This window comes from Chionomys nivalis, chromosome 26, assembly GCF_950005125.1.
Source record: "Chionomys nivalis chromosome 26, mChiNiv1.1, whole genome shotgun sequence".
Lineage (NCBI taxonomy): Eukaryota > Metazoa > Chordata > Mammalia > Rodentia > Cricetidae > Chionomys > Chionomys nivalis.
Window position 1 is genome coordinate 24,496,888 of NC_080111.1, and position 17,894 is coordinate 24,514,781.

Here is a 17,894-nt window from a genome sequence, read left to right on the forward strand (position 1 = left end):
TAAAAGATACTTTAATTGACTTAAGTTAGCAAGCACAAGTTTGGTCCAAAGTCCTTTGCCCTAATTCAGAAATGCCAAAAAACTAAATAGGACACCAGAGAGGAAGTTGCAGTGTGTTCATAAAACCTAATTAAAGACAAAAATTCAGAACCCCAGAGACAGCATACATGTCTATCAAAGGGCAGGATGCAAATGTATGATTGATTGTAACAAAGATGGGAAAATGTTGAGCTAATGAGATGTGATAAAAGATTTGAGCAATAAATAGAACAATGAACACTCTGGATCCTAAGGCAAAACTGAGGTAGACTTAAATTAATAAATATTGAAAAGCAAAATGTAAGCACTGCTGAAGGTAAAGGTTGCGTTATTACAGCTGATATAGGTATGGATTGTTGCAGACGGAAAGTCTGACTACTCAATTAATTTTTTTCTTTCCATTTTAACCTACACATAAGTGCAGAGCTATAATATTTCCCAGAAACCATTTCAGATCACAAGATGGATCTAGGCTTAGCTTGTCTACTGCTACATGTCGAACCTCTTATGGAGGATCTTGATGTAGACAGCTGTCTATCTCCTAACATCTTCCCAAGAAACCGTCTTCCATGACCAGTATAAGTAACTTTCCAGGAACACAACCACAATTTTGTGGAGAGCCAAAAATATGAGTGCATTTCATCTTGTCTGAAGGTCAGAGGGTTTGAGATTACTCAAAGTAGTTGACAACAACTGGGACTCCATACCCTGACATAATGTGGTTACTTGGTGTTTTAAACATTAATATGGCCCATGGAGGTAGATCTTCTTCACCCTGGCCAAAGGACATACTTCTGTTCCTTCTTTTGAAATAGAAAGTTTGGTCTAGGAAGTGACTGCCTTCAGGATACATGGTGTAGGGTGGCTTCACTGTCTAAACAACAGAATGCTTTTTTTCAAGAATTAATTGACAAAATTGGCTTGATGTCTCAAGGTATTGAGGCAAGTAACTATTCTGGTTGTCTTTTGTATTATGTTAAAGCATCTTTGACTTCCTCTCCCTTTTGTATTCGAGTATAAAAGTGTATAGAAAATTAAACATGGGCAGACTCAGAATGCAAGGATGCAACTCAGGAAGCAAGAGGAACTGAGCAGCCCTCCCACTAGTATCCTATATCTGTATGTTTCTTTCTTATCTCTGTTCCTTCTACCTAACATTTCTAATCCTCACGGCCCTACCCTGGGGCTAGGATGGCAGCAGAAGTCACCCCAAAAAGGTGGCTCCGGATGTATGACAGCTCAGTAAGGCATGGCTTGTGACACAATTTAAAATAATACAACAGTTTAAAAATACTTGTTTTATTCTGTTTCTTCTTCAACTCTTTTCTCCTCTAATCAGATGCACCGTGAAAACAGACAGCCTGACCTATTTATTCTCCTCAATACCTGCAGCATCCAGGACAGCAGAAGAATACATGAGTAGATCATCAAAAGTATATGTTGTGAGAAAGAGAGAAAAACATTAACAAACAAATTAAAAGGAATTTTAAGAAACACAATATAGTTTGATAATATTCTATTTATGGTCCAATTATTCTTGACCAGGTAGTCCTAAAAATCTGTATGGAATATTGTTTGCATATTCCATTTCTTCTTTATGACTTTTACAATTTTTATAAACTTTATTTAAAAATATTTAAGAATTATACACCCAAGTCAACTGTTTCCAATTTCTTTACAACTCACTGAACTACTGTGCAGTGAGACTAGCCTTTGGAATGGAACTTGTGGCACTTCACGTTAGTTCTTAGAGGTTCTGTGGTGAATATATTTTAAGCACTTATCCACTAAACCACCAACTTCCATGACTGTGAAGCAGATAACATGCTGAGTATTCTTGACATGAGCACTGGCGTGTCAAGGACCCCAGTGCCTCAGACCCATGGCATAGCAGTGCCTTCCCCTGGCTGGAATACTTATGTTGGCAGTGCATGAAGAAAATATCAACCACAGGTTTCTTCTTTCACAGTACTGCAGCCTGAGACTGCTTCTCTAAAATTAGTAGCTTGCCTTCTATCCAGCTCTATATAATGAATGGACTAAGTCCCCAGGCTGCTGCTTCATCTCCATTAGAGCATCTTGTCTACCCAACCCCAGCTTTTCTGTAGGTTTGCCTGTAGATTCTTTAATTCCCATCTCCCCAGTCAGGTCAATCCCCAAACTGTGCAGGTTGTGGCCTGTGATAGTTAGGACAAGAAAAACAGGTTCATGGCTGCTTTCCTAACTTGAGTCTATTACTTGCATTCAGTTCTTGTTCGTCACATTATTCTAAGCCCTCTTTGTGCCTTTTCTTCAAGTTATTGCTCTATTCCATTACCTTTCTATCAGTCAATGACTTAGTGACATTTGGTGACTAACAATGAACAGTGAAATGAGCATTGCTCCTTCCTACCCTGTTTATGACCTGCAATGCACACATACTGAGCACCGAAGAATTCTTTTTTTGTAATTTCCTTGGAATGGGAAACACAGGCATTCTGGCCAGAGTTCTGGCAGGAGACTGGGTTGTCTGCCCGCAGTCTGACAGTCCATTACAGAGACCAGATGGGACCTGCATATCAGCGCTGAGCTAAGGGGCCAGCACATCCATGAACGAGGCAATTGTTTTACAGCTCTGATTACAGGACAGCTTGCGCTCAGTAGGCAAGAGGAGAAGATTAAACAGCATGAAACTAAGTAGGGTGTCTCATATAAAAACTTCATTTATTATGATATCTGCATGGATCCAAGAATTTTATATTCTCTTAATTTCAGGTATTAAAAAAGAAAAGTGGTGTCTTTCTTTCATCGGTAGCCACGTTAGGTGAAGAGGTTATTTACTCCAATTCTCGTCTCTGTAAATAACAGGCACATAGAGTGAACCACTGCTGTGGTCAATGACTTTATGCAGCCACAGAGGGGTGAAGGGAATCCCAGTCAGAGGCCATTATTATTTATAAAGAATTTTTTTTATTATCCTGAGCACAAAAAAGCAGAGCAGGATCCTTTCCTTTACTTTGTTGTAAACTTCCCTGAGGAAAGGGAAATAACAAAAGGCCTTTTTCATGTTAGCAAAGAAAGATGGGTGCTTAAACACTCTAGAAAAATTACTAGATTTATAACTACAAACTCAGTTATTTCATAAGTGCTAAAACAATAAGGGCATGGTTTGATGAACTTTAACTATATCTAGTACTTTTGTGATTACTCAGTTTTGATAGTAAGGACAAGGAAAAAGTTACACCATCTTTGAGATACAGAAGAAACATCTCTCATATGGATAAGTTTATAATCACAGAATCACTTTATAGTCTAATTAAAACTTTCAATTTCTAAGAGTTTAAAAGTTTTACTTAAGTAATTTATCTTTAATTTTAATTCAGTAATTCATTCTGAAAGAGTTTGGTTTTATTTGTTTGCTGTTGTTGTTCAATAACCACAAAGATAAAGATCTTAAATAACTATCAGATTTCATGTTTTACTTTAGAAATAATAAATTTTCTCAGGTTGTTTAACAAAAACAAGAAGTTCTGTGAGATTAAACATTTGTGTTGTTTTGATTCACTGTCATCACACTTAGAAATCAAAGGAAAGCGTCTTTGTTTGTAAACCAGAGCACATTTATCATTTTGTCACATTGAACCATTTCTTCCAAATGGAGAAAGCTATGCTTAGATTAAAACAATAAATTTAAGATACTTTACACAGAAAAAATTAAGTTCTATACTGATTTTGCCTATAATCTTATAAGTAGAGTTTTCTAAGTATTGGGTTTTTGTTGGGATACAGTAAACAAGCTTCACTTTTTTTCTTAAAATTGTTCTCTCTCTCTCTCGCTCTCGCTCTCTCTCTCCATACGTGTGTGTGTATGTGTTTGTTTGTGCATGTCTGTGTGAAAACTGTGTCTCCCTATTTAGTTGAGGCTGACCTGGTGCACCCATAATCCTGCTGACTTATTCTTTCTAGCAATAGAATAATAAGCTTGCACAACTTGCCATCTTAAGAAATTGATTTTTCTTTTATTTCTACACTTCATCTTAGCTAAAAGCCCAGGAGTCAATTCACTTTGAATTACTACTACATTAATTCACTAAACATTTTTTTATATTTGATTTTAAAACCTCAGTTTTAAAGAGAAAACAGTCTTAAATCAATTGGATAAAGGGATAAAGATGACTAAGCATTATTTCCAAATAAAGCAACTAATCTAATTCTGAAGATTGTTTTAAAAAATGGGTCAATATGTTTTTTGTATTCTCTGTAGACAAAATTCCCAATTACACTTTTTACGGAATCCAGCAAAAATACTACTAAAAAATCATAGGTAACAAGATACAAAAAAGAAAACTGTATTTGATAGGTTCTATTAATATTTCATAGGTTAATAACATGTGATTCCAATGGGAAGACTTCATGAATGATGTACAATAACTCTTCCATTACATTTTTGGAATTAAAACAGCATTCTTTTGAGATCTTATTTTAGGGGTTGGATACTATAATTTGATGATCAAAGGGAACTTTTAACTGAAGCAAAATCTTAAGTGAGGTATTGATCAAAGATGCAAAAATTTTCAAAATGATAGGCAAGATTCATTTAGATCATTTCATCCATGTCCAAACAATAACAGACTTGGGAACTGGAGATCTGAAATTACTGTTTCCCCTTGAGGAACACCTTTTCATCTGAGCAAGCTCACTCAATGCTACAAGGCCCCTCTGAGAATTTGTTAGGGAAGAGTCTTGGGGATCCTCAAACAGCTCTTGCTGTCCAGCTTTCCTGTGAGCTAATGTCCAAAGGGAGAGGGCAGCAAATGACGGGGAAGATGGTGGACATGCTTATTGACCTACACATTCAGAGTATGTGGAGTATGAACGCTGCCTAAGGCATCAACCAGAGCCGTAGGAAAAGGCTTCCCAAGAAATAGATAGAAGGCATGATCAAAAGTAGACTGTTGGCAGGTAGGTCACAGATTTTCCTTTCTAATGCCCTCTTTCCTTTCTACGTCTCTTTCCAATAGTAGAGGCATGCTTACCCCAGTAAGCTTTATCACTCATCCTCTATAGTACTCTCCCCAGTCCAATTCCATGCAGCTTTTTGCCAACTTCTACTTCTGAATATGCTGGCTTTCTCGGATCCTAACTCAAAAGGGGTTATTTTCCTTCCTCTTCTCCTCCTGGCAATTGCTGAGATTTACAACTTGTCTGCCCCCCCCCCCCCTTGTTTTCTTAGAAAGTCAAATAAAATTGGCCTCCGGCTTAACAAAAAAGGAGGAGGAATGATATTCCTCCTTAATCAGAGAAAGACAGAAGGACAAAGAGACACACTTTAAAATAATGAAAATAAATCTTGTATGGGGGTTATCCATGAGGTTATCCTAGGTCTCGTTCAAGAAGGTCAAGTGAAAGCGCTGGCAGTGAAGGCCCCAGTGATAGAATGACCCAGGTCTCTTTGTGTGTTCTTTCAATCTCCAGGCCCTTGCCCGACTCGCACACGGTACAGTAGCACGCGAACTGTACCGAGGGTGTAACACAAAATCGGGTGTTACAGAGAGAAGTGAAGTGAAGGGAGAAAATTAGTTTTGAATATTACTACTGACATGCATAGAAAGTTCCAGCTTTCCATTGCTAATAAAACTTCAAATTGACTGGGGAGGAGGAGAAAAATGTTCGTTTACAATCAGTGTGACAGCTAATGTCTGCTTAGAAACCATAGTTTGTTAAACCCTTTAAAAATGCCAAGTATAGCCGGGCGGTGGTGGAGCACGCCTTTAATCCCAGCACCCGGGAGGCAGAGGCAGGCGGATCTCTGGGAGTTCGAGGCCAGCCTTGTCTACGAGAGCTAGTTCCGGGACAGGCACCAAAGCTACAGAGAAACCCTGTCTCGAAAAGCCAAAAAAAAAAAAAAAAAAAAAAAAAAAAAAAAAAAAAAAAAAAAAAAAAAAAATGCCAAGTATATCTCTGGGTGGTGGTGGCACACATGCCATTAATCCCAGCACTCGGGATGCAGAGGCAGGTGAATCTCTGTGAGTTCGCGGCCAGCCTGGTATACAAGAACAAGTTCTGGGACAGTTCCCACAGCTACAGAGAAACCCTGTCTTCTATAAACAAACAAACAAACAAAAAATGCCAAGTATGAGCCAGACAGTCATGGGGCATGCCCTTAATCCCAGCACTTGGGAGCAGAGGCAAGTGGACACTGAGTTCGAGGTCAGCCTAGTCTATAAGATCTAGTACCAGGACAGGCTCCCAAAGCTACAGATAAACCCTGTTTCGGAAAAAAAAAAAAAAAAAAAAAAAGCCAAGTATAGTCGTTATTATAATGTCTATGCTGAACATACATTTTTAAATTATTTTTTTTTATTCACTTTTGGTGTTCTAGCCAATGGAACGGTACTCTGCACATTTAGGATGGAGCTCCTCCCATCTCAATTAGTCTAACTTAAATGATTTCTTACAGGCATGCACAGAAATGTGTTTCCATAGTGATTTGAAATGCCATCAAGGTGAACCACTATCTCCACCCCTTATCAATTTGACACCCCGATACACCATTTATTTCCCAACAAATATTTCTAATGATAGTTTGGAAATTTTCACATAATGCAACATGTTCTTACTGCATCATTAACAAAAGGTAATAAACTGCCCGTGCAAGATTGGCCTCCTTTCCCAAATGCCACTGGCGTTCTTCTCTGTACTTTCTGAGTATAGAGATGAGGTACACTATTGATAGCTTCGGAAGAAAATCTCAGCTGCCTGCATTTAGACAGGGAAGTCTCTTCATGGAAGAGCAAGAATCTTGGCTATTTCACTTCTTAAATGTGTTTTTCCCTATTCCAAATGAACAAAAGAAAACAATATTTATCAAGATTAATTTCAAATATGAGCCACATAAAATCAACCAATTTCCATTATTTCAAAATCTCTCATCTATTTTGAATTAACTCAATTCCAAGCATGACAGAGTTTTTTCTCCGTTCTGTATTCCTCATGTGATATATGACCTGTCTCTTCTTTTAGATGCTTAAAAATCATCTGATGATTTTATGTCTTGCATCCTTAATAGAATTAATAAGTTGATGATCATGCAGATATTTATATAAAATGTGAATTTTATATTCTACTATAGCTTTCATTCTAATATCCAAAGCTCAATGGGTATAAAAAATGAAAAATAATGTGTCTTATAAAGGATAAAAGAAAAATATTCAAAATTCAGTCACCAATAAAACATTCTCATCTTTATTCCTGTAATGAACAATAGTGATTTCAGGACCTGAGATTACAAAATCCCACCAAAATAAAACTAAGAATATATTATTTGCATTCAGGGACTTCCAACCAAAGGTGTTCTTTCTTTATCAACTGAATTTTGGTTATTATAATTTTAGAAACAAGGTCACCTATATTGTAAATATTCACTGGATAAAACATAAATATTGTTATCAAGATACATGCAATTTTATTCTTCTTCTATATCTTTGAATAAGAACATTTTATCTCATTGCAAGCATATTGTACCAAAATAAAGATAATGCTAACACCAAGGCTACCCCAGAAATAGACCATAATATGTGTAAAGCCTTCCTCCTGTTTCTATATGTTGACCTATCTGTGAACCATTTCTGTTGTTGAAATCATCTTACACCAACTTGAGATAATGTTGACATGAAGAGTATCTAAAAGACGGAAAGAACTGGAAACAATTCAGTAGAGGTGGCAACACCTTTTCCATAGCCATTAATTCTCGACTCTAGTATTATAAAGTAATATTTTTACTAAGATAAATATACTTGTAAAGTGATTTTGTTTTTTTTTTACTTTTGTACTATACTTTATCTTTGCAAAGTGCCCAAATTCTTAGTTATCAGCCAATGACATTACTGGGGACTGTAGAATTTGATTAAGACTACTAAGTGACTTCAAGATCAGATTAACTTGCATAAGGCTCACAAACTCAAAGGTGGGGAATACAGTTGAGAGATAGAGAGCTCACTGCTCTTTTCCTCATTCTTTTGTCTTCCTTGTAGCCTAAAGTGAGCAGCTGCTTCCACAAGGCACCTGGGTGTAAGAGCCTGAACTGCCATGGACCCAAACACAAGTGGGGCAGAAGTCTTGGAATTGAAAACCCAAAGCTGTGGGGTATTTGGAAAAACAAGGCAAGGCTGCCTTCATATATAACTGTTTATAGTTCTTTGATTCTTAGCTAAAACCTTCTTAATTAAATGCAGTTTATAAATCGATTATTCCTTTGAAAAAACACAGAAACTAACAATTCCTAAGACAGAATGAAAAATGTAGTGAACAATGCTACATTTAAGGAGTATATAAATGGATGGGGGATGTTTTAATAGTTACACAGGATAAGAAACCTGACATTCCTACAAATACACAGACTGCTACAGTGAATTGAAAGCATAACATGGAAGTGAGGCAAAGCTGTGGGGAGCAATCTGTAACAAGAGACTGCAATCAGATGAATGCCTTCAGGAACCCAAAGGGGACGAGCTGGAGCGATAAGTTACAGGAAGGTTCAGAAAAGGCAAACCTTTGTGACTAGATTATTCACTTCGCCAAATATTAAGTTTATTTCGAAAAAATAGAAGTAGATTTGGGGAGGAGGAAAGGGAGGAAGGCTGTGAGAGACTGGTATGGAGGAAAGGGAGAAGAGAGAGAGGAGACAAAGCAAGTGAGGTACCAAGGAGGAGCTTAAATAATGCAAGAAGCATTGGAAACAGAGTGAAGATGAATTGGATGCCTTAGAAGTCTGAGCGGCAGACTCTAGTTGCCAGACAATAAACAACATATAAAGGGGCATAAATGCGGGAGAAAAATGATTTTTTAAATCTTTAATTTCTGGTGGCATGGTGCATGGTTTGATGCGAGAAAAATAATAATAAAAACACTTGGTTGATTGATATTTTATATCACTCCTGTTAGTGGGATGTAAAGCAAGGTTTGCAACACTCAGTCAGGCCTGCCAACTGAGGCTCTTGTTAGAACTGTACTGTCTCTTTGCTGCTGATGTTTCCTGGTTTCCCTCTCTCAGGTGCTGAACTGAAACACTCACAAATAATCCATAAATCAATCTTCTTCATCTCAGTGTCAGTATAACTGAACTCACACACATAGACACAAGAACTACGTGACTGGTACAATTCTACATTCTTTCCTTGAAGTGAGGTCATTTCTAGGTGGTTCTAAATATTGATTTTGATCTAGTGTTGAAGAAAGACAAAACTCAAAGTGTATTACCTGTTTTAAAACCTGTCCCAGAAGGAGTTCACAGGCTATCCCCTTATGAAAGGACCAATTAAGGAAAATCCTGATTAAATTATAAGACATCACATTCTTAACACATTCATACTTGCATTGAATTTTATTCACTACAGAAATAATTTTTCCTCTACAAAAACGAAAACAACACAAAAAGAGTAAGGGCATGTCATTTGTCCTAAATGTCCAACCATTTAAAAGAAAACAAAACAGTGTTTATAACATTTATTTTCTAGGTAGTGCAAATGTTCCAAAATCCTAAGTTTATGTCGGCATGATTCACTACACTAGGCTCAAAAGCTAGCCTGATCGAGAGTAAAGGCAGTGCAAAGGGAATCATTACGTACTCATTTCCTAATTACTTGGTATATAACTTTGTTGTGTTTTCTGCTCTTACTGTAATAAACAAACGTCTATGTAAGTGAGAATGAGAATGACTACATTTCCGTAGGCACTGTCTTATTAGTATATGATGTTGACATGTGCATTGTATGACAAATTTTGCTTTCTTCAATTGAGTACTTTTCACAGACTCTTTTTTTTTTTAATTTCCCTTGGGAAAATATTAACAACCAGACACTCATAACTCAATTATGTGCTGTAGATTGCTGTAACTCTAAAGGGAACAAAGGACACCTTCAGCCCTCAGAGTCCCAACATGTGTGGTTGCTTTGCACAGAGCAATCCAGATCATTACCGAAGGGCACTGAGCCAATGCAAACCCATAGGTCAAAACACTGCTGAAGTACTACTTCTCAACACTTACCAGCTACCGTGGAGTACCTTTTAGCACTGGAGTGATTTATACAAAATGAAATGGTCGAAACCTACATAAACACAAACTGTTTCCAATGCATATATGACTTTCTTATGAATTACATGTTTTAGAGAAGTACAAAGGAATTTCAGCCATGTGAAAAACCACTAATTAAATAAAATATTCAAATAATCATTTGTTACAAGAATATCAAACGATATTTCACGACATTTACTTTATTAAATATTAGCACATTTTAAGCATGGAATATCGCCAAAAAAGTTATGCTTAAAATAGTCAAAAGGAAGTTGTGTTATCACAACTTATTTTAGGCAATGATCTAATACACTCAGTTCAGATAAATGAACCTTTTCTTCCAATCCCTGAAGGCAAAGAAGAGAACAAGAACAGATTCCCTTAAAAGCATGAATTGCTTTTTGTTATTATACTAAACCAAGACATATTTGGGAAAATGCATTAAAAGTCAGATTGTATAAAAGCAAAATTCAATTTTAGTTTCGTTTGTAGAAAGTGTTATCTTCTACTAAGATATTTACTGATGGCTGAGATATCACCGGATATCATCTATCTATGTCAAGGTTATGAATGTTTTTAAAATAAATTCCTGAATAAAAAATACAACCTTAAGAATTGATAGAATGGAACCATAGTATTAGAGTGGAGGCTACTCCTTAAATTCTAGCATATAATCTACTTTTATTTCATGTTACTTTAAATAATAAATACATAGACTATAGGATAAGTCTAATTTTTAAAAGACTGCTTTCCAAGTAAATGAATTAAGAGAACTTGAGAAAAACTTCTGGAAATGTTTTTTTCTCCCCTCTTTTCTTCTAGAAACACAACTTCCATTAATACATCTGTCGATGTTTGCTTTCAAAGACACTGAGAATGTTTGAGCATTCAAAATAAAAACAAAAGCTAAAACACAACCCATTTTTCCTTATGAGATATTAAAAACATATAGAATTGATGAAAAAATAAATGATATAAAGCAATTCTTCCATCCAAGTGCTACCATCTAAGAAAATTATATAGGGTGAGCCTGTGGTGCTTATGTATTTAAATATATGTGTACACACACACGTGGATTTTTGCTTGCTTGTTTTTGTTTAAAAATAAGTAGCAGCCAGGGCTGGGGAGATGATTCAGATAGTTAAGTGCGTGGAGTCTGATCCCAGCAGTCATACCAGAGCTGGCTTGGAGGCGTGCATCCCTAATTCCAGCACTGTCAAGGTGGACACAGAAGGATCCTTGAGGCAGGATAGCTTAAAACACTAGGAACGTCATGGGTTCCATGATATGTCTCATAAAGGTGAAGAGTGATAGAGATTTTGCACATCTTCACAAACATACACAGACATGAACCTGTATGCATGCACATACTCACACAAACATTCGTCAAACTAACAATTCTTAGTAGACACAGTATTTCCTCTCTTAACATGCACTAGATATGTTATGATGGTTTCCATATATTTAATCTACTCTTTTATTTTGGTGTTACTTCAGATTGGACTCAGGGCCTAATGCATGCAATGTAAGTGCAATAGCTCCAAGCTTCAGATCTACAAAAACGAACAGCACAAAAGACAAGTCTTGTGCAGGGTTTGACATCTGACTCCTGTAATGCCAACCTTCTGGAGGTGAGAACTGGAGGATTACCAGAGTTTATAAGTAGACTGGACTATAAAGTTAAGAAGCTATCTCAAAGATGCCAAACCAAGCAAGTCAAAAAGAAGAGGAACTTACAAAGCAAATGTCTTGTCTATATTCAGGTGTTCATCAAGCAACAATAATACATATGCAGGTAAGAATTTACATGCAGACTAAAGTCTCAAGAGCAAATCTTATTCACTTAACCAAACCACTGATATTTAATCATAAAATGTATTTCATACTTATAAGGATCAGAGAACAGTCATTATATGTGAATATAATAAGGTGGTTCAACGTCCCTGTAAACAGAGCTCAATACTGACTCTGATTTACCTGACTCTTACAAGAATTCTACCTTTATGAAAATAAATAAACTAATAATCACTGGTGCCTCACAGGTTAAGAATACTTCAGACATTTTGTATTAAATTTTCAACCCCCCTAAGCTTTGATATATCTAGGTTTCGCTGTAGATAACAATATTTGCTAAACTCTTAAAAAATGTTAGTTGATAATACCTGAACTTTTATTTTCAGCATTGCTTATCTTGTAGGGTATAGTGGAAATTTTATTTTGTATTTTAATCGACATTTCTTTTGCAATTTTAAAGATTTAATTTAAATTTAATTGAAACTGACACTCAAAACATGACAATTTTATGAACCAGGAAAATATCATTTCCTGTTTTACACATGTAAAGATTGAGTAATATTTAAATTAGATCTAAACCTCTCTTTCTCCTCATATATCATTTTTTTATTTTAGTAACATTCAAAATTCCTTCCTCAACTTTATTTTTCAGATAATTTCTCACAGATAACCTCTTAATTTTTTGAAGAGCCACCATACTGTTTTCAATAATAAGTTCTCACAGAGATCCAGCTGCCTCTGCATCTCAAGTGCTGGAATTAAAGGTGTGTGTCACCACCACCCAGCTCATTTTCCTTTCTCAATGAAGTTCCTTTACACTTGTTGAAAGACAGATGAATGTGGGCCCGTTGGTTATCTGTGATAGTTTTGTTTGTTTTTGTTCCTTGATCCAATTGTCTGTTTTTATGAAAATGCAATGGAATTTTGATGACTCTAGTTTCACATTAATTTTGAATTCAACTTAACCTGTGAGGCACCAGTGATTATTAGTCAAGTAGGACAATGCCTCTAGTTTTCTCCTTTTTAGTAAAACAAAAAATAATTGCTGATAAGATTTTAATTTCATATAACTTATTGAGACTTTAAGTAGCCTACCATCCCACTTGAGTGCTTTCTGTGCTGATGAGAAAACATAAGTCTGGGTGCTGGCTGGGCCAATCATTCTGTGGATGTTTCTCAGACTGACAATTCAGCATAACTCCTAAATTTCTACTCATTTTTCTGTCTGAATGATCTGTGGAATGACAGAACGGGCCATTAAACTCTCCCATAGTTGTTGAGTGGGAGTCTCGCTCTTTCTTTAGTCTATTAATTTTTGCTTTACATGTTTGGGTGATTTTATATTAAATGCATTCATACTTAGATGACCATTTCTTTTTGTTGAGTCAAACTCATTGTTATGTTTCTCATTTACTACTTTCATGTAAACTTAGCTTTATGTGATGTAAGTATGGCCACCTCCATTTCCTTTTGAATTTTATTTGCATATGATTAGATTTTCTAGTTTTAACCTATTTCAGTCCATGCATTTGCTTTTAGGTAATTTGAATTTCTTATAAGGAACATATATTTGAAACTGCCCCACATTCAATATGGCATTATATATCTTTTAAATATAGATTTTATTCTCTTTAAATTTAAAGTAATTGCTAATACGCAAAATCTTTGAGTAGTCATTTTATAATTCTTTTATGTTCCCTAATACTTTCTAGTATTTTTTGAGCATAGTTTCCTTAAACCTCCTAAAACTTGGTAAGTGTCAACTTGTCAGAAGAAAGATAATTGTTAGTCTTCAGAATTTGTCTTTCTTTGCTTAAACCTGTCTGGGAAGATAAGCTTATATTTCTATTTTATATATATATTTTTATATTTTTCAAGCTCATAGTCACTTGCACTAATTTAGCACTAGATGGTGTTTAAGTTTATGTATGGAGTGTCTGATACTGATGAAGTGTATTGCCATTATTTTAGCATCAAAGGATAATGGACTCTCAGGCTCCCAGGTCTCTGTTTATTGTTTTATTCAGTTGTAGCCAATGTGCTTGCTCCTTAAAATGGTAGTCCATTTCCCCATGCTTCTCCTGGGGTTTGAAGTGTCCCGGACATCTACCTTGTCCACTGTCACCAGCTTGTGACTTTGACATTGTGGGGTTATGTTCCATTTGCTGAGAATCAACTCTGAGTTAAAAACTCCAAAAACTATGCTTTGTGTATGGCCACCAATTCCATGGGACTCTATTATATCCCGAAACCATGTATGGAAACTGGACCAAAAGCTTACATTTCTATTGATTGTCTATTGAAATGATGCTGGACAGAATAGAATTCCAATAGATTATGGTTTCATGCCGCCTCTTGATTCTATTTGATATTATTTTTCAAAAGTTTGTTGACACCCTAATAAGGGTTATTAGGACCTGTCTGTAGGATAATGCTCTTATACCCTGTAAAGATTTGCCACTCATATTGACTCAATAAAATGCTAATTGGCCAATAGCCAGGAAGGAATATAGGCAGAACAATCAGACTAAAAGAATTCTGGGAGAAGAAATGGTGGAAAGACACAGTCACAAACTTGATGCAAAGGAAGCAAGATGAGGATATCTCACTAAGAGAAGGTGCTGTGGGACAATGATTTATCAGTTGTATTGCTCCAATAAAATGCTGATTGGCCAGTAGCTAGGCAGGAAGTAGAGGTGGGTCGACCAGGCAGAAAGTTGAGGTAGGGTGATGAGTACTGGAGAATTCTGGGAAGACGAAAGAGTCAGTCACAGAGACACAGAGCAAGCAAGATGTGATTGCCTTGCCTAAAAAGATACCAAGCCATATGAATAACATAGACAAGAATTATGGGCTAATATAAGTTATAAGAGTTAATAGGAAATCTGAGCAACTAGGCCAACCAGTTTATGATTAATGTAGACCTCTGTGTATTTCTTTGGAACTGAACAACTGTGGGACCTGGTGGGACAAAAACCTCTGTCAACAAGAAGGTACCAAGACATGTAGCTAAACATAGATAAGGATGATGGGTTAATTTAAATTATAAGAACTGGTTAATAAGGCAGAGCTAATAGGCCATGCAATTTATAATATAAGTGTCTGTGTGTTTCTTTGGGACTGAATGGCTGAGGGACTGGGTGGGACAGAAAGTTCCATCTACAGACATGCCCATCCTAGAATTGAGTTTCAAGGCAAAGTAATGTGTTAATTAATCTTAATTTACTTCAGTGAATAGAGCTTTTCTCTATGTTGTAAAAGTTGGGTTATATGGGTAATGGCAGTTGTTTGGCCACTAAAGTTGATATTAAGTTGGCCAGTGCCCAACTGTCATAACCACAAGATAAGGTCCACATTGTAACTAGTAAAGATACAGAGGAAAACCCAAGTCCATTTCAATGGCACGTTAGTTTCTACTGGATATAGGATACTCTAAAGGTATTATCTTGAAGACAAGTTGGAGAGAAGGTAGATACTTAAGATCTATTAAAAGACTGGCATTAGTGCAGACCCCAAATAGATTCTATCCACTTGGCGTATATTTTACATAGGGATTTTGGGGGTACAGACCTGTATAGCACCTGTCTTTGAGCTCTGGCATCTGGATGTGGTCTTTATATTCTGTACAATCCTGGTTCTGGTGCAAGTAATCCCAAAAGTGAACGACAGATAGAACCCTGTGTGAGCCTTAAGGCCCCTACAGCAAGACAGATCACCATCTCTGCTGCACCATTTGTGGATTTGCAATAGATAGAGAAAGTTTCTGTGTTGACACAGTTCCACGTTTTGGATAATTGTGTTAGACAAGAGACGGGGTTTAGAATATTCTGCCCATTTCCTAATTTCATTAGTACTATTCAAGACAGGTAGGGTTTAGAATAGTCTGCTCATCTCCAAATTTCACTGGTTATTGGTAAGTCTGTAGCCTAGACTTAGTATTCTTTCCCTGACTCAAGTGGGAGGCACCTCTCCCACATGCTTAACTGAGTTGAGGAGGCAATATGAGATAGCATTTCCTTCTTAAGCCTTCTTTAATATGTTGTTTCTTTGTATCATATTAAAACCAGGGTTCATGATCACTCTTATGCAACTTTCTGGTTATGTGAACTGTTCAGATTGATGTCTGTTGGGTTACCGTTGTTGGGGGATTTTACTCAGACATCATCTTTCTCTTTCTCTATGTTTCTTTTAATTGGTAAGACTTCTTAGCCAGTTCATAGTTGGAGCATTATGAGTTTTTATTAGCTCAGAATCATAGATCTTGGTAGAAATTTGTTCAGATATGAAATAAAAGTATGAAGAAACAATGTAAAACATTATCATAGTCTTAAAACAAAGGAGTATTTATTAATTAAAAATTATTAAAATTTTATTGTTGCATTTTCAGGAAAGAATACATGTTTACTTTTGACTAATTCCCTTGTAATATCTTTATTATAGATGCTTACTCTTCTAATATATAAGTAGATATTTACACATTTTGCAGCCTTCATTCATGTTTTCAATGGCTTCAAAATTATACTCATTGACACAAAATATGCATATATACTGAAATCCATAAAAACATAAAATGTTTGTTCCAGGGATTTTGTTTTTAACTGCCTTCTATTGTTTTTGACACATGGAAGCCCTCCTGAGTGACACTGTCACCTAACACAAAACAGGCATAAGGCACAGAAAAAATTCAGTGAATCCAACAATGTATATAAATAAACTGACCTTCTTAAAGTTTTTGTTTAAGTCGACCAGACTGAGCAGGAAGACATGGTCCTTGACCCCTAGGAGCAGCCTGCCTCTCTCCTCATCTACAAGGAGCGTCTGGAAATCCAGTCCTTCCGATGAACCCAAAAAGGGAATACAGCTGTTTGAGAGCAGCAAGTCTGTGGAAAAGTCAAAAGAGGGAAAAAAATGGAACGCTTTCAGCATGAAATGTATTTACCTGCCAAAATACACATAATAATCCACTTTCTGAACATATGTGGCATGGATGCTTCGGTGTTAACACATTGGAACAAGTTTAACTCCTTCAGAAACAGACACTTTTCCTTAAATAGTGATTGCTTCTATTCTCTGTATAAAATACATTTTAAATTAACATAAAACTTTGAACTATGAAATACAAAATATTAAAAAGCAGGTCATAAATTATAATTTAAACCATTATTCTTTTTTTAAATTTGAAAAATGATAAACCCAAGATGCACCAACAAAGCATAAAAGTGTGTCATAAATATCATGGAATATTTTTCATCTTGTGTTTTTTAAAAATTTTAATTAGTATGAAAAATGTTGGCGTTATTATGACATTTTCCTTCTTATTTCACATTGCAGTGTTTACATTCACCTCTTACATACCGTGACTCTCCTTCCTCCCTTCTGATCTCTTCCTCTCCCTAGATAGCCCCTCCAACATCTATGTCAAAAGCAAGTGATATTTGTTTTTCTGAGTACTGTTTCATTTTCTGTTTATATTGTAATTCATCCATTTACCCACAAATAAGGCTAATTTGTTGCTTCCAAGGTCTAATAACTACAATAAAATATATGCATACAAAGGTTTTTGCACATAAATTTTTGATTTCTTTGAAGTAAAGCAAAAGAAACAATTGTTGGTCACACATTTAGTTTTGCCAGAAATTGTCCCATATGCTTACCAAGATGTCTAAATCAATTTGCATTTTGATTGATGATGATTGCATGGTCCTATTGTTCTTATTCATATTGTTGTTGTCAGCATTTTAGATGTGACCCTCTTAATAGACATGTATAGTTATGTCATCTTACTTTGAATTTCTCCAATGATGCTGGTATGGTATATGAGTTCATATGCTCATTTGATATTTTATATTTTTATTGGTGAGGTGGATATTAATGTCTTTGATTCTATTCTTTTAAAATTCATTTTGTTTCTTATTGTTGAATTTTAATAAGTTTTTTTTTTTTTTTTTTTTTTTTTACAGTTTGGATATTTGTCCCTTGAGAGACAAGTGCTTTCAAATATTCACTTTCC

The 17,894-nt window shown here is 35.8% G+C and overlaps 1 protein-coding gene across 2 annotated transcripts in view; it reads right to left on the reverse strand.

The window, feature by feature from the left end:
• Positions 1-17,894, reverse strand: part of Sema3d (semaphorin 3D) — a 188,913-nt gene that overhangs the window by 84,538 nt on the left and 86,481 nt on the right. For both annotated transcript variants that reach the window (XM_057758682.1, XM_057758683.1), the window contains exon 3: positions 16,604-16,764. In XM_057758682.1, coding sequence (XP_057614665.1) covers positions 16,604-16,764 — 161 coding nt within the window. The remainder of the gene's footprint in view (positions 1-16,603; positions 16,765-17,894) is intronic.